Source organism: Glycine soja, chromosome 18 (assembly GCF_004193775.1).
Source record: "Glycine soja cultivar W05 chromosome 18, ASM419377v2, whole genome shotgun sequence".
Classification (NCBI taxonomy): Eukaryota; Viridiplantae; Streptophyta; class Magnoliopsida; order Fabales; family Fabaceae; genus Glycine; species Glycine soja.
Window position 1 is genome coordinate 8,939,979 of NC_041019.1, and position 17,970 is coordinate 8,957,948.

The 17,970-nt window shown below is 32.1% G+C and overlaps 2 protein-coding genes across 3 annotated transcripts; one reads left to right on the forward strand and one right to left on the reverse strand.

Annotated features, from left to right (window-relative positions):
• The first annotated feature begins 7,474 nt into the window (after positions 1–7,474).
• Positions 7,475–9,545, forward strand: LOC114396635 (protein transport protein SEC13 homolog B-like). 2 transcript variants are annotated; one of them, XM_028358722.1, is made up of 2 exons: positions 7,475–7,647; positions 8,376–9,545. In XM_028358722.1, exon 2 carries the CDS (start codon positions 8,380–8,382, stop codon positions 9,283–9,285), a length of 906 nt encoding a protein of 301 aa, XP_028214523.1. In that variant the 5' UTR covers positions 7,475–7,647; positions 8,376–8,379; the 3' UTR covers positions 9,286–9,545. The 2 variants fall into 2 exon arrangements, with proteins under 2 accessions (XP_028214523.1, XP_028214524.1); XM_028358723.1 differs by having other exon boundaries at positions 7,475–7,641; positions 8,373–9,545.
• Positions 9,546–10,163: 618 nt separating this feature from the next.
• Positions 10,164–16,167, reverse strand: LOC114396634. The gene is made up of 4 exons (XM_028358721.1): positions 15,619–16,167; positions 12,821–13,270; positions 11,416–11,734; positions 10,164–10,342 (listed from the first exon to the last, which is right to left on the reverse strand). The coding sequence occupies exons 1-4, from the start codon at positions 16,051–16,053 to the stop codon at positions 10,206–10,208; spliced, it is 1,341 nt and encodes a 446-aa protein (XP_028214522.1). The 5' UTR covers positions 16,054–16,167; the 3' UTR covers positions 10,164–10,205.
• Between the last annotated feature and the right edge of the window lie 1,803 nt (positions 16,168–17,970).

The following is a 17,970-nucleotide window of genomic DNA, read 5'->3' on the forward strand; positions in this document are numbered from 1 at the left end:
GAATGTACCATAATAAGTTATAACTTTCCTTTGGATGATAGCCCAACATGGTTTAAAAATTAATGTTAGGCGTTCTCGTTTTGGTACCATGGATGGCTCATATTGTCCTATATGCCATTGCAATTCAGAAAGGACATCTGCATCCTTAGGGATTGCACAAAAGCCAAGCAAGTATGAAAACTTCTCCCTTTGAACTTGGATCTGACACACTTCCTTCACCCAACACTATCAATCTTTGGATGCAACAGAACCTCCAACCTTCAAAAGGATCCAACAAACACATTATTTTTGGTGTAGCCCTTCGGTACTTTTTTACAAAAGTAAGAAAGTTTTTTCTAATTATGTTTGGAATCCTCATAGTATTGCACACCATATCAGATTAACAACTCTAAAAGTGCAGCAAAATTCATCTGTCACTTGTCATTTAGCTTGAAGATACAAGGTTAGCCTTATCTAATTGATGTTGCCACTTGATGGATGGAGGAAGGTGAATGTTGATGGATCAGTGAAAAAAACTTTAAACAACTTGGGGTATGGAGGGGTCATTCGTGACAACACTGGTAGGAGGGTCAAAGGATTGTCTTCAAATATTAGACATAGTTCATAGTTCCATTATTGTTGCTAAACTTTCAGGAGTTATTTTTGGAATACAAATTTCTTAGGAATTAGGATACTCCAAGGTTTGGATTGAGACTGGTTCAAAAGTGATGGTGGATCTTTTGTTGAAGCTAATTAGAGCAAATCATCACATGGGATCCCAGATTCAGATGGCTAGATAAATAATGAAACAAACTCATGTATATAAAGAAGCCAATTTTGTAGTTGATAGCTTAGCTTCTTATTCTCACACTTTATCTATAAGTTTAACTTATTTATTGATCTCCTTTCTTTTGGTAAGTCTTTTTTATGGAGGGACTGTACAGGAGTCACATGACCTTGTAGTTTATTGATATAATGGATTTATTCCTCTCTTTTATATAAAAATTTAAATCTAAATAAAATAAATAATTAAGGCACAAGTACTCTTTATCATAGAAAAAACTTATGTGGTATTAATGTGTTTCATTCCATAGTTTTAATTTTCATTATTTAATTTTTTTTATAGTGTTTTACGATCATTGGTAAAAAGAAATTCTATTTTATAATTGAATATGGTGTCTGCTTTGTAAAAATTTTAAGAGTTTCCTAGATTAACAATTATATGAAACTAACAGAATCTTGAAACCTATGATTCCCACAAATAATAGGTAAACAATGCATACCTTTCTCTATAATGAGGTTTCTCTCCAGTGCACTTTGATTTCTTGGAAGAGGAGAAAAACAAGATTTCACTCCCTTGACTATTCTTTTTATCTCTACATTTGTGATGACCAGATATTAGAGAGAACACTTTTCTTTCAGGAATGAGACCTTATTTCACATTAGTGGGTATTAACCCCTTTTATAACCACTATTCCCATCAAGTAGCAGTTACCTCTAGAAACTTCTTCTATTTAACCAAATAACAATTTAGTCCTTAATTATTAATTATTTATTTATTAGTCCCTACATAAGTCACATGTCTCTCACATGAGACGTTAACTCTAACATTCTCTCACTTGGCTCATGTGACATTACTAAACATTATGGACTAAATATATAAATAGAGTAAACTAACAAAATGCACATTAAAATGACTAAATCGTTCTATACATTGGGTACATCACTTAATCGACATAGAAACCAATTCGAGTCATGGCGGTTGTACATCACTTAATCGACATAGTCCCTTCCATGTAGTACAAATTAGTCTTCTCCTTAATATGACCATTAGTTAGGAGTCCATAATTGGTCCAACATAATGTCTTTATTCAAGACAAAACCTGTTAACATTACTCTAATACAAATATGCATGCAAACTTAGAGAACAAGTAATCAGAAACATGTCATAAATGAGCTTAGGTTGTCACTAAAATGCATAAGGTAAATTAAACTTAATGATCATCAATAACAATAATGTCCATACTTTCAACATGTTCTATAAATGTCTTGGACGTTAATCCCTTTGTCAAAAGGTCAGCTATCATAAAGTTTGTGCTAATATGTTCTATTGACACTCTTTGTTTCTAAACTTCTTCTTTCACAATAAAGTACTTCGATTTCACATGCTTAGCACCCTTAGAATACTTGTCGTTCTTAGAAAAAAATATTGTTGCGAAGTTATCACAATACATTTTCAACAGCCTAGCAATACTGTCGACAATTTTAAGCCCTGAAATAAAGTTCCATAGCCAATTAGCCTGAATTGTAGCCTCAAAACATGCTACAAATTCAGCTTTCATGGTAGATGTAACAACAATTGATGCATACAAAATTGCTTCTATTTGTTTTTATTCCATATCATTTTTAGGACATTATGTGAGACTAAATTTGTCTCCTTTCTAAATTGGAACAGGTGATGTTGAACACTTTTTTATCTGGAATCTCTCTAGTACTTTATTGATATATAATTTTTGAGATAAACCTAACAATCCTTATGATCTATTACGAAATATTTTTATCCCTATCACATAGCTTACCTCACCCACATCTTTCACTTCAAAGTTGCTAGAGAGAAAACTTTTAGTTTCATGAAGAAGACCAAGATCATTAATTGCAAACAAGATATCATCAACATACAGAATTAAAAAAATAACCTTACTCCCACTGACCTTCAGATATATACACTGATTAACAATATTTTCCTTAAATCTAAAGGAAACAATGGTATCATTAAAGCTCAAATACCATTGGCGGGAAGCTTGCTTGAGACTGTATATTGATTTCTTTAATTTGCATATCATGTGTTTCATTCCTTCAACTAAAAACCACATTGGTTGGTCCATATAAACATTCTCCTCTAAATGTCTATAAAGAAAGACAATTTTCACATCCATCTGATGTAGCTCCAAGTCATAATGGGCTACTAATGCCATGGCAATCCTAAAAGAATCTTTTCTTGAGACCGGTGAAAACATCTCGTCATAATCAATGTCTTATTTTTGAGTAAATCCCTTAGCAACAAGTTTAGCCTTGTAACACTCAAGGTTGTCATGAAAGTCACGTTTAGTCTTGAAGACCCACTTACAACCAACTCTCTTGCAACCCTTTGGCAATTTTAGAAGGTCCTACACACCATTATGTTTCATGGAATTTATCTCTTCTTTCATGAAATTTAACCACTTATTAGAATTATCACAATTTACAGCTTGTGAAAATGAAACTGGATCATTATCATTAATGCTTAAGTCTATTTCTGTTTCATATAGGTATACCACATAGTCATTCGAAATAATTGGTCTCCTTTCTCTTGGGACCTCCTTAATGCTACTTCATGTAGTTTTTCCACAATAAGCTCATTATGTATCGTGGACTCATTATTGTGTTGTTCCTCTTCATTATTTTTTTTTGGAACAATAACTAAATGAGTAATCACCTTACTATTTGAGGCACAAGCTAAAGGGACTTGCACTCTAACTTCCCCTTCTCGTGGAACTGTACTCCCACTGATTTCACCATTTTCAATGAATCTTGCATTTTCAGTTTCAACAATTCTCATACTATGATTAAGACAATAAAACATATACCCTTTTGACTTTTCTGGATAACCAATGAAATATCCACTGATTGTTCTTGCATCTAATTTTCTTTCTTGCAGTTTATAAATTCTTATTTCTGCCTGGCAACCCTAAACATGTAGGTGCCTTATACTAGGTGTCCTATTCGTCTACAGCTCAAAATGTGTCTTTGGAACTGTCTTACTAGGAACCCTATTCAACAAATACATGGCAGTTTTCAAGGCATACATCCACAAAGATACGGGTAAAGTTGAATTGCTTAACATACTCATAATCATATTCATCAAAGTTCTATTATGCCTTTCTGATACATCATTTTGTTGTGGTGTACAAGACATTGTGTATTGCGCACAAATGCCACATTTCTTAAGAAGTTTACCAAATAGACATGGGTGTTGCCCAGTTTTATCGTATCTTCCGTAATACTCACCATCATCAGATCTAATAATTTTCACCTTTCTGTCGAATTGTCCTTCTATTTCGTTCAAGTAAATGTCTAAGGCATCCACTACCTGAGATTTCTCATGCAGTAAGTAGACATAGTCGTAACGTGAATAGTCATCAATAAAGGTGTTAAAATATATTTTCTTTCCGAAAGAATTAACATCAAAAGGTCCACAAATCTCATTATGCATAATTTCTAGAAGTTAAGTGCTTCTTGTAGCTCCTTTATTTATATGTTTTGTTTGTTTTCCATTGATACAATCCACACAAATATTTAAATCCTTAAAATCTAGATCAAGAAGAATTTCATTCTTTATTAATCTTTTCATCATTTCTCTAGAAATGTGGACTAAACATTTATGTCACAAGAAAGCAGATCGTTCATTCACTAAACTATGTTTAGTGCCAACATTATGATGCAGAATTAAAACAGTTTTAGCATACAAACCATCCAATTTCAATTTATATAATTCATCACAAAGAACACATGTACCAATGAGATGATTATGCTTAAATAAACTGAAACATCCATTACCAAAATTAAAACAGTATCCAGTAACATGAAATTTAGATAATGAAACTAAATTTCTAGATAAACTAGATACATAAAGAGTTTCCAGTAGATCTAAATGATGTCCAGTGTCGAGTTTTAAACAATAAGTCCCGACTGCTTCCATTGGAGTCTTCACTCTATTCCCCATGAAGACGAACTTCTCATTTGAGCTTATGGTTTAGATTTTAAGGAATCTCTGCATAGTGTTAGAAACATGAGTCGTACATCCAGAATCAATACACCATATATTATGGGGAAGTTTAGTTAAGTTTGATTCAAAACATACAAGAACATTAAGCTCACCTTTCTTTTCGGACCAAGACTTACGTTTTAGGCAATCCTTTTGGAAGTTTCCAGATTTTCCATAGAAATGACAATGATTGCTCTTTGATGCCTTATTCTGGATTTGCACATGACTGTCGTTGATCTTTAATGGCCATTTGTCTTTATCATGCTTCTTCACAAATCTTTTTCCAACTCCTTGATTCCTTTGGCGGCTTACATAATGGACTAAGTGACTTCCTTGATTCTTAAGCCTTGTTTCTTTCTGAACTAACATATTGTGCAATTCATGCACATTTCATTTATCTTTCATGGTATTATAACTCATTTGGAATGGGCCATACTCAGAAGGTAATGAGTTTAGAATAAACTAAACAAGAAAGTTCCCATTCATAATCATTCCCAAGGTCTTTAGTCTTACTACAATATTTGTCATCTCAATGACATGTTCATGCATAATACGCGAACCATCAAACTTCATGGTGGTCAATGTACTCATTAATGTCCCAGCGAGAGACTTATCAGTTGTTTGAGAGCGCTCTTCCACTAATCCTATAAACTTTTTAACATTATCGGTCTTAAGGAAAGTTGTCTTAATACCATCTGCAACAGTCATTCTCATGAACATTAGGTTGGGTCTGTTAGATCTTTCCTAAGCTTTATAATGGACTTTCTCTTCATTGCTACTAGCATCGGTAATAGTAACAGACTTCTCTTCCAATATAGCATGATTAAGATCCAAAACACCGAGATGAAATTGGACTTGCTCATTCTAGTCAGAGAAGTTAAGCTCATTAAAAATTGGCATAGATGATACATGAAAGCTCAATGAATTGGAAATAGGTATTGCATAATAAAACTTCACATAATCATTTTGGGACATAAAACACAAGTTATACATATAATTCATTCATATAACAATCAATGTATATTGATATCTCCATTGGGTGATACACCAACGCACAACATACAAATATGATGATGCTAATAAAATTCTTAACATTATTTGACAATTAAATATGCACCAATTAGTAGTACCATTTCCTTTGTGTAAATAAATAAAACTAATTATAGACACAAATTGCCTACAATTATATTAATTAATTATAAGAACAACTAATCAACCTTTAGACGATCCATAAATGTCTTATAACAATGAATTTCAATGTACTCATAAATCAATAATCATATAATTTAGCACCCATTATTCTATGAGTAATGGAAATAATCATTAATTTGGAATTAAATAACCTTATAGGCTTGACCACTTTGGTGACTAACAAATTTATCATACACTTAATTCCAACCAAATATATGTCCTGCACATACTTATTGCTATTAACAATTTATAGTCATTTTATTAATTTCATTTCAGGCTATAAAATAATATTCACATTTGTTTGCCTTTTCCATTCAAATACGTTCAAACAAATATGTAGCATATACATATTTATTGCTATAAAAAATTTCAAAGTATTCACGTTAATTTAATTTCAAGACATAAACTTTCAATCCTTTAATGACATTCAACAATAATATTTGGAAAAAAAATGAGCATGTGGGATTGAGAATAGTAAAAAGCGGGATTGGAATAGAAATTCCAAGAATAATTCCATGGATGAGAGAGAGAGATTTGGCTTGAAGTGCTCATTCTCTTAAACCTACATGGCGACACGATAATATACTTTCTCAGAAGAAAAAAAATCAACAATCTCTTTTATTTATTTATAAAATATCATATTTGCAACGGAAAAAATAAAATCCCTAAATTTCATAATTAGGGTTCATCATAATTGGAAGAAAATAAATCATTATTGAAGAATAAGAAATTTCATAACTCATGCTCTAATACCATTTATAAAAATTCTAAGGGTTTCTTAGATTAACAATTATAAGAAACCAATAGGATTTTGAAACTTATTATTCCCACAAACAATAGATACATGATGCCTACCTACCTTTCTTCAGGCTTCTCTTTCGTGCACTTTGATTTCTTGGAAGAGGAGATAAACAAGATTTCACTATCTTGACCATTAGAGAGAACATTTTTATGTTAGGAGAATGACCTTATTTTACATTAGTAGGTATTAATCTCTTTTATAATTACTATTCTTATTAAGTAGCAGTTACCTTTAGAAATTTCTCCTGTTTAATCTAATTACAATTTAGTCTTTAATTATTAATTATTTATTTATTAATCTCTATATAAGTCACATGTCTCTCACATGAGACATTAATTCTAACATGCTCTAGTATTTTTTTTTTTTTGCATGAGTCTTTTGTTTGGATCAAGGTCAACGAATCTGGTTTAGGTGCTAGGCTTAAAGTGACGACTTCCAAGTTGTTTTCTGCATCCTTTTCAGAATTATATTTTTACCATCCGGATTGGTGATTCTGGAAACCAAAACAAGGGATGCATTCCATAATGTAAATTTACATTATGAATTAACCCTTCTAGAAGCCATAAAGGAAGTGTTGGAGCAACTAAGGAGGTGCAAGAAACAATAGCCTAGTGATAGGTTGGCTTAACTGGGCCATAAAGCCCAAAGGATTAGGACACTGAGAGACCATAAAAATAAAACAAATGAACAAAACGACAACGCTTCTTCTTTTTCTCTTCTCTCATTTTTCAGTTTCTCAGTTTCTCAGTTTCTTATTCGTTAGATCTCATCTTACACTCACCGTCAAGTTCGTCTCGCGCCACCGTCGACGCAGTTCCGGCCACTGCCTTTGGTTCCCTCACTTTCTGTCTCTTCTTCTTCTTCTTCTCAGGTTCCTTCTCTATCCTCTCTTTCTCTCTCTGTCTTGATCTGTTGAAATTTCAACTTAGATTTTCAGATTTCGTACTCATTTCACGATTCTTCCTGCTCCTTAGAAACCTCTCTCTCTTCAGGGACAATCATCTCATTTAAACTCCGTTGCGTGACTTCCCCCAATTTTTTACGCAAAATGCTTTGTTTTTCAAAGAAAAATCTTCTTTCCCATTTTTTTAATAAAAATTCTAGGGCGTTTGGTGGCTTTAGTTTTGCGACTTGCTCACGATTCTGTGATTTTTTTACCGATCAAGATTCGCAGGAATTGTAGTTTCACTTTTTTCGATGCGAAATTCGGTGAAATTGTGTATAATTAAAAACCTTTGCCTTGGTTTTCAGCTTTTCATCTGCTTGTGTATAGGTTTTATTCTTTTGGGTATTATGTTTTTGTTGATGGATTCATAATTATGTTTAGTGAATTTTTATTTGAAGTTCGAATAGTTTTTTTTTAGAAGCAAGCTTGAATAGTTGTTTACGTGGAAAATGTTATATATTTATGTATATTGTATTGATTCTTATGCTTATGCTTTACTGTGTTTTATTTGATATTTGTTTTATGTTTTTAACATTGGTAGTGACTAGTTAACCGAGTGTTTAGTTTGGTTTTGTTTAAATTAGGTCAGTTAGTTTTATTTGCAAATGGTTGTTTGAAACTAACTGTTTGCATTATGTGTGTGTTGGTAGCAGAAATATGCCTTCTCAGAAGGTTGAAACGGGTCATCAAGACACAGTCCATGATGTTGCGATGGATTATTATGGTAAGAGGCTGGCCACGGCTTCATCAGATCACACGATTAAGATAATTGGGGTGAGCAACACGGCCTCTCAGCATCTCGCAACATTGACTGGTCACCAAGGACCTGTTTGGCAAGTGGCATGGGCTCACCCTAAGTTTGGTTCTCTACTTGCATCATGTTCCTATGATGGTCGTGTCATTGTTTGGAAGGAGGGTAACCAGAATGAATGGACTCAAGCTCATGTGTTTGATGACCACAAGTCATCTGTGAATTCGGTTGCTTGGGCGCCTCACGAGTTGGGTCTTTGCTTGGCTTGTGGCTCATCTGATGGGAACATATCTGTTGTCACTGCAAGAGCAGACGGTGGCTGGGACACTGCAAGGATTGATCAGGCTCATCCAGTTGGGGTCACTTCGGTGTCGTGGGCGCCATCGATGGCACCCGGAGCCCTTGTCGGTGGTGGGTTGCTTGATCCTGTACAGAAGCTGTGCTCTGGTGGTTGTGATAATACTGTGAAGGTATGGAAGCTAAACAATGGACTCTGGAAGATGGACTGCTTCCCTGCTCTTCAGATGCACATGGATTGGGTTCGAGATGTTGCTTGGGCACCCAATTTAGGGCTCCCTAAATCTACCATTGCTAGTGCATCACAGGACGGTAAAGTGATTATATGGACCGTGGCAAAAGATGGGGATCAGTGGGAAGGCAAGGTTTTGAATGATTTCAAGACACCTGTTTGGAGGGTCTCATGGTCTTTGACAGGAAACATACTGGCTGTGGCTGATGGGAACAACAATGTGACATTGTGGAAGGAAGCAGTAGACGGGGAATGGCAACAGGTGACAACAGTGGAGCCTTAGAATGTGATTTGAAAATGGTTAGAATTTTCGTTTTGAAATATAGTTGATATCTTGTTCTTTGCATATTATACAGTTGATTAATTGTGCTTCATAATGCACTAGTTCCTTGACGTTTGTGATCCATTAAGTATTCCGTGCTTGGAAGAATGAAGTTGATTAGTTTGAGTTGCTTTAAGATTTAGAATGATGTTTTCTAGGTATATAATGTGGCAATATCTTATATTCCGAGAATTGCATAAATTAATGGCTGTTGCGTTTAATTTTGGATTCTCGTGATTATTCAATCGCCATTGGTAAATAATATCCTTGATAATTTGGTTTATAACCGAGACTAAAAACATCATGTGATTCATGTAATCAACCTTATCTAATGGGATAAGGCTGTTTTTATTGATGTTGCATTACATATCTAGGGTAAGGGATCTTTTATTTTACAACAATATATGCGGTTATGTCTTCGTAAATTCTAACACAAATTGCTCTTTGCAACTGTTCCCTTTTTTTTTTATATATTCATAGGAGGACAAATAACTAGATGACGCAGCATGCTTATTAACCACTTTGGTACAGCCACACCCTTAAAAGTGGATGTGAAAATTTAAGATATGAAAATAGCATATGGTATAAAGACGAGAGTTAAGAATTCACATGTAGCAGTTTTATTGAAAAGTGTTGTGCATTTCTAACCACCGTCACACCATAATATGATGGCATAAGATGTCTTTGATTTGTTTCTTATTTTTATTTTAATTGGTATATTTTGGTACATAATTACAGAGATGATGTTATTTTTACTTTATTTTTTATAAATATAATAAAATGAGTTATTATAAAATAATTAATTAAAAATACAAATAAAAATAGGAAAACAAACGAAATGCATTATTAACTTCTCAACCAATTTAATGAAATAAGATTCTTCAAGAGAAGCCTATGGTTTTCCCAAGCAGCCAAAGAACTAACGACAGTTCAATGCCAAATATAGTGTTGAGTGTGCTCCTATCCAACATGAATCCATATACTGTAATCCCTGCCCTATTATTCTCAAAGTATTTTACTGCAAAAAAGGTCAAAGGCATATAACGTGAGTAAAAAATAAACATTCATGATTATTCAATAAATAGTAGTATATTCACTTAAATAAAAAAAATATTAGTACTTGACAATTTCTTGGGTGGGGACATGCATAGTATAATAATACATTTTATTATATGTTTACCTTTACTAATTAAAATCTGACTAAAACAAGGGCCGAAGCGGGCTATTCTTCAAAAGATAGATGCATATTTGAATTAGTTTAATCTCTTTTATATAAATAATGTTTTTCTAATTTCCCAAAGGTTTAAAAATACTTTATTTTTAGATTAAGCTATATCCAAATATGGGTTAACTCTCCAATTCAGAAAAGCTTAATTTTTGTGTGCGTTAACACATTATTACATGACACTAAAACTTTTTTCCAGTTTTACACTAAAAGTGTGTACAAATTATTATTTTTTAAAACAGGAATAAAAATATATTAAAAAACTCTTCATAGTGTCTTCTAACATTTTTTCACGTTCAAAAGCTGTAATATTAACTCCTTATATAGGTTACGTGCTTATCTAATTAACTTATGTAATGCGTAATATACTTGATAGATGGGCATTTCATATTGGGATTCAAGTACTATGGTCAACGGTCTAACAGGTCACATAATATATTAACTCTGATGTTTATCATGATCCGTTTGATGCTATTAATATGATCTTAATCCTTCTATGTAGTAAAGGATATTCTTATATTACTAATTGAGTCAAAAGATGTATGGCATGTTTGGTTCAACGTTTCATACATGATTTCTTACTTTTACCAAAAAGAGAGTAGTTATAGTTTCCACAAAACTTAGGGTTTAAAACTTAGATATAGTTTTATGTGTTTTGTTATTATTTTCCAATTAGAATTGAAATTTTACATCTACAATCTAGATTGACCTTTAATATAAATCTTTATTATGTAGATTATCGATAAACTTCAATTCTAATTAGAAAATAGTAATAAAAACACCTAAAAAAACTAGATCTAAGTTTTATCTTCATAACTTAGACATGTAGTTAAGAAAATATAATAGGGTGTGAGAAATTAAGTTACCAAGAGCTTGTCTCTTCTGATAAGAGATGGTGCTATAAGCATAGGATGGGATCAACTTGGTAGTATCAATTTCATCTTCTTCATCACCAGCTTCATCAGTCTCTGATTCCCCATCCGTTCCCACATTAGGAAACATTGTTTCATGGGAACTCTGAGGAGCCGTTGGTGTCCCACCTTCCGTTAAAACTCCATCAAAATCCAACGTCGCACACACATGCCACTTGGCAGCAAGCCCCGTGATCGCTTGGGCTTTGTGTGTTATTTTCGTTGCACTACGCAACAAGATGCACAACGCAGAAAGGAGTGTAACTGAGCACAGCTGCACAAAATAAAACCCTCCACAAAGTTAGGTTCTTTTTTTGATATGTAAAAATTAAAGACATAATTTTTTTTTACCACAATTCATCCCCTACTTAATCAGGGAGTTAGATCCATCAGTAAAGTTAGATATAACGAGTACAACATTAATTATAATAATAATATATCAAAATTAAATTCTTAAAATAAAAAGAATTTAATGATTGTGTATTGAAAATATAAAATAATTTTACCTTATCATCAATCAAAATTATTATTTGAATTACTTTAACATAATTATTTAAAAAAAAAAAAAATTTACTAATGACTTTAATATCAATGCATAAACTTATAAAAGAATAGAAAAATAAAGGAATAATTCTATTGAAGAGTATTTTGGCAAATTTTGTTTTCTTTGCTTCAACTCTTCAAAGTTGAAGCGTGTACACTTCACATATTTTTTAGATTTATTAGCAAATATCTTAATTTAAAAAATTAAATTTTATACATTATTAATATAAATTTTTTATATTGCCAACTAATTAAAAATCACTCTAAATATAAATGTTGAAATACTTATTACAAATATTAATAGAATCTCATCAATGTATATACATTATCGGTAATCGGAATATTTCAACTAAATTCTTTAAAAAAAACTATCATACCCCCCGAAAATTTGGCAGCTAACTTATTAACCATGGTAGATTACTTTTTATCAACTTATAAATGGAATCAAGTAATCATCAAAATATAATATTTTTTTTATGAAATTCAATAGAAAAGAAAAAAGAATAATAACTAGAATATCCTGATAGTGTAAAGGAGTTCTACATTATAATTCAATAACAAATCATCATATAAGTAAAAAAAAATAATTTTTATAATAATTATTTTAAAGTCATATTTTAGATAACTTTTTTAACTATTTGATGATATAAAAAAAAAATCACACTTCCAATATATCAAAATTAAACTCAAAGAAAAAACACATTAGACACACAACAAATAAACTCCCATGCCAACTCTTCACTAACATAGTATTAATTCTATATTTAACAAATATTTTTCTTCTAAAAAGGCAAAGGTAGGGTAGGGAGGGACATACCGCAAGTTCACCGGTCTTGTAAATGTTCATGTCTTTCGTATGCTTAGTAGTAACCAGGAGGCACGCGAACTGGCTTCCGGTGACCAATACAAGCGCGAGTAGGATGAACGCGCGGAACCTGTGGCTTATGATTCGCAGGTGCCTCCTGATCCTAAGGTGCTCCGACATCACCGATGCCACGTCGGAGTCCACGTGGAAGAACCTTGCGAAGTCGCAGAGCCGCAGGATCTGGAGGTGGCAGATCAGACGGAACAGAACGCACACCAGGAAGATCACCGTGGTTCGGTACAGCCACGACCACAGTTCTAGTATGCACGCCACCGCATCGCTCACGTACACGTTCCCTAAGAAGGGGATCTGTGGGGCTCCGGATGTGTACCACCATATCTTGTATGCACACTCGGCCACGAAACATGGCCCCACAAACACCGAAAGGATCTTCAGTGACCTCTGTATTCCAATTTCAATACACAAAATTAAAAAAAAAAAAAAAAACAGTGAAGGATACGTCACTGTGTATTTGTCTTATTTTTATTTAACTGTAGCTGTTTTTTCTTCCTTATTTATGCTATTTTTGTCACTTACTAGTAATGCGAGGTGATGTATCAACCTCGATGTTGTGTATCAAGTACTTTCCCTATTTGTTTTTTTACATATATTAAAAAATGTTATGATGTTTCCGCATAAAGATTGATCCAATATATTCTCATATATTGTGTGAGGATCATTTTTTGATGAGTGTTGTGTGGGGATCATAATATAGTTTAAAAGATGGTTCAAGATAAAAGAATGTGCACTAAGAGAACAAAAGTTGATTAGCGCCTAATCTCCTCTCTTTTTTAATTGAGAATCAACACTATAGATTGTTCTATGATTTGGATACTTTAATGGGTATGTATACGAGATTATCCAACAAATAGGATATGATGGTCAATATTTTACACCATTTCCATCTAAAATATAATATAATAGTTTCTATCACTAAGATTACTATTGTCCATCAAATTTTCTAAACTACAATATGATGCCTTCATGAAGCTCGGAATAATTAATTAGCACTAGAACTTTCCAACTGTTTCCTTATGTACTAACTAGCTAGTCTAGTAGATTTTCTTTTCAACTCGGGGAAGTTCAGATTTTGAGGTTTTATTATAGTTAAGACTTAAAGCTGTTATTTCCTTGAATCAAAGCTTAATCGGAAATCATTTTTCTTTTTTTCAAGCTGTCTTGATGTTGTTGAAGTTCCACAATTTCTGCCTTCAAAAAAGTTCCACAATTTCCATAATTGGTCATCTACATATTCTTGTGGTTGGGAAACGAAGTGGTGTTTGGCATACGGGAGTGGATTTACATGACCAATTCAAATTTCCACTAAGAAGCCAAAATCAAAATCTTGAGACCGTAAATAAAACAACAAAATCAAAAGAGACAAGTTCCTATTTTCTCAACTTTGTTGCGACAAATAAACAACATTAGTAATCCAAAAGAAAAACAAACACCATAATGGCGTATAATTAAATAAAAAGCATCAATAGGATGCTAACTAAATAATAAATATAATTTATAAAACAGTTATACTTTATCAACTCTTTAAAAAAAAAAAAAACAAACTCTCGGATATAAGAGTAGCACTATTTACATTTACATATTAATGTTTTTTTATATCAAATTTACGTCAAGTATCAATAATTTATTTATTGATGAAAAAGGAGTATAAAATAGTTATCAAATTAGTATCGTGTTGCTAACTTGCCTTGCCAGTTAGGACGACTAAGGAGAAAATTGGGTCAATTTCTTTTGTTTTGTCAAACTAAAAAGATGGTAAAAAGACAATAGAAAAGGCCCGATTCCATGAACACATTTAAAAATTAAAATTAGTATTTAGAAAGTACTACAATAAAGAATATAAATAATAAAAATATCAAAGTAAAAGCATCAAAACAATTTGAAGATATTTTGATTTTGATTTTAAAAATTAAAAATATTATTTATTTATAAAAGAAAATAACAATTTAAAAAAAATATTCCTACTTTAAAGTAATTTTGAAAATTTTAAAAGGAAGACTCTGGATGAACATCCAATCTCTTGATAATACTAGAGAGATGAGAGAAATGCATGTATAATAAATAATATAATACAAGAAATACATGAGTTATACTGTTCATTTTAGTAAATATTACTTCCTTTATTTCATTATAATTATCATCTCAACTTATTTTATACAGGTAAAAAAATAATAAATAAATAAATAAATAATAATTTTATGAAATTAATTTTGTCACTATTAATTTATTTATAGATTTTATTATCTATCATTAATATTATAAGTTATATAAATAAATAAAATAATTAATATTATATATATTAAAATATTAAAAAAATAATTATTTTGGAATAGTTTTTTTCTATTAGATGATAATTATAATGAGAGACAAAACATGTTTATAGTGAATTATGTTTAATATACTACTACTCATTTTTAGAAAGACTCTTGAATAAGGACCGTACAGTGAAAGCGTTTATTCATTAATTCGTTTTCTGGATGCAATGCTTCGGAATCTGACTCATTCATTGCAATGCAAAATAATCGAAAGCAGCCTAAAAACTACAAATGCAAAAAGTAACACTTAATTAACAAAAGCGACCTTCAAGCTTGAGTTATGAAATTAACTTGATCATGGAAAGAAATTTTGAGTTCAAATATTTCTAATTAACATCCTAACAAAAATTAATTAACGACTAATACATGTGAAGAAAAAATTGCCCATAAAAAAAAAGGATAGAGAAAGTGACATACATTGTGCTGCGCCATATAGTTGGTTCTAACGGTCTCGCTCTCATCGCAGAGCTTATCGAAGAAGAGGAACCTCCGGAGGCCGTACTTGCGGACGAAGACGGCGAGGCAGAGGAAGGAGAGGGCGGAGACGGAGGTGAGAGAGAGCTGGACGACGGCGTCGTAAGGGCGAGAGTGACGGGCGTCGCAGTCGGGGCAGGCGAGGAGGAAGTGCGACGCGGCGGGGACGGCGACGGCGAGGAGGAGGAACAGGGACCACGAGAGCGCGGCGGTGAAGGGGTTGGACTGGTCCACGCACATCCACCGGATGTAGGAGCGGAACGTGTGGAACTCGTCGTTCAAGTTGGAGACGCTGCGGTTGTACTTGCCACGGCGATCTAGCAGCGCCGTGGAGGCGGTGGCGGTGGTGGCGGTGGCGGTGGTGGTGGTGTCGTTCATTGGGAGTTGCGAATGGGAATGGTTGTGGCGTGTGGGGAGTTTGGAAGAGCGAAAATAAATAGCTTCGCTGGCGATTGACGCTGGAAAAATGGAGACAACGATGCATAAGGAAAATAAAAATAAGACCGAAAAGAATGAAGAAATACATAAGTGATATGAATATATAGAAGAAAAAAAATATATTCTTACATGCTTTAAACTCGAATTTTTCATATGTAATTACCATAAATAATTTATTTAGATAGTGGTCTTATGAGTAGGATTGTCGATCTCCTACTCTGAAAGATACTTTTAGTATATTTCAAAAAATATTTTAAGACTTCCTAAATCAATCTGTATCTATGTAGATATATAGAAGAAGAAAAATATAGATGGTAATAATAAAAAAAGAGATAAAGAGAAAGAAAATGTGTGAATTGGATATATGCATTATAGGAGTGTCTATCTATGCATTATATATTAAGACAAGACTTATATATATATATATATATATAGTTCTTTAAGTGTGTTTCTATATTAGAGTTTTTTTCTTAAATATTTATTAGATAGGTTATTGAAGTGAAACTTTAATTTTGATTGAAAAATAAATAAAACAAACAAACACTTATAAAACTGAATCTAAATTTTGTTCATATTATTATTGAAAGAGAAAAAGAGACGGAGAAAAGATTGTATTATATGATTGTGTTTGATTTTTATTTGCAGAAACTGTTTTTAAATTTTAAAATGCAATTAAACAAGGGCCTTGTGCAGGGTGATGCAGGTAGAAAATGAAATTGAGGGAGAGGTTGAAGAAAATAAAACATAAGAAGATGAGAAAATATCTATTACGTGGTTTTTTGTTTTAAAATATTTGTTCTATGAAAATTGTCAAAAATTAATAGATTTAGGATAATGAATTGATTTATAATATAGAATTATTTTAGAAAACAGTTTTAAAATGACAAAAAAATGCTATTATTTTGAGGTATATATAAATACATATCATTGAATAAAGGAAAAAATAGGAAGAGTAAAGAACAAAAAAAATGTGACAAGTGATGAATTATGAAAGGAAATAGCAATTGAAGGAATTATAAAGATTAAAAAAGGAGTAAGAAAAAAAGGCTGTGAATAAAGTAATTATAAAATATACGAATAAGTTTATAAGAATAAATATTAAACTGTTTATTATAACAAACCGAATCAATTTAGTGGTTTTTTTTTTCATTTTTTGTACTGATGTGGTGGTGTCTAATGTCAGGGGACAAAATGAAATCATCAAAATAGCATGATTTCATTGGTGTTGGAGATGAAATGTAGGTTTATGATCTGGCTGATTATGTAACTGGGATTTTTAATGAATGAAGCGGGACAGTTCACAACTTCACATGATAGCAAAACTAGAATTTTGGAACATCCGAATGGGTGCTCTAGGTATAATAATATTGGAAGTGTTAATCTCAAAGTAATATTTTAAAGTTTTTGTAAAAGAGATAATTATTTTTCGAATAAATCATTTAGCTCATTATTTAAAAAAACTATAAAAATGGTTTATATGTCCTTTTTTTGTGAAGAAATCATGTATGTATTGGGATAAATGTATTGTATTTTTTTTTATCATGAATCGAAAACTGCATATATCTCCTAATTCACTGGATTATCCTGATTCAATAAAATTTTATACATGATATTATATAAACATTAATTCTTTCATTAAATAAAACATATTTTTTTTCATATAAACACAGCCCTAACATAATTGCGCCAATCCTTTAGGTTGGATAAATATATCGTATATATATACTTCCTCACAATCACCAGAATTAGAGAAATTTTGTAGTGAAAAATCTCATAAGAGACCTGCTGGTGGTGCACATGGGAGGTGTAGAGTAAGAATGAGGTGAACCAATACATGCCTCCATTTGGATACAAAAC

Bases quoted from the DNA above. Each gene is read 5' to 3' on its own strand.
- LOC114396635 (XM_028358722.1), top strand. From the start codon at position 8,380: ATGCCTTCTCAGAAGGTTGAAACGGGTCATCAAGACACAGTCCATGAT.
- LOC114396634 (XM_028358721.1), bottom strand. From the start codon at position 16,053: ATGAACGACACCACCACCACCGCCACCGCCACCACCGCCACCGCCTCC. The intron at 11,735-12,820 runs GTATGTCCCTCC...TATTTTGTGCAG, and splicing joins ACAAGACCGGTGAACTTGCG to CTGTGCTCAGTTACACTCCT. The intron at 10,343-11,415 runs GTAACTTAATTT...CCTTTTTTGCAG, and splicing joins TCAGAAGAGACAAGCTCTTG to TAAAATACTTTGAGAATAAT.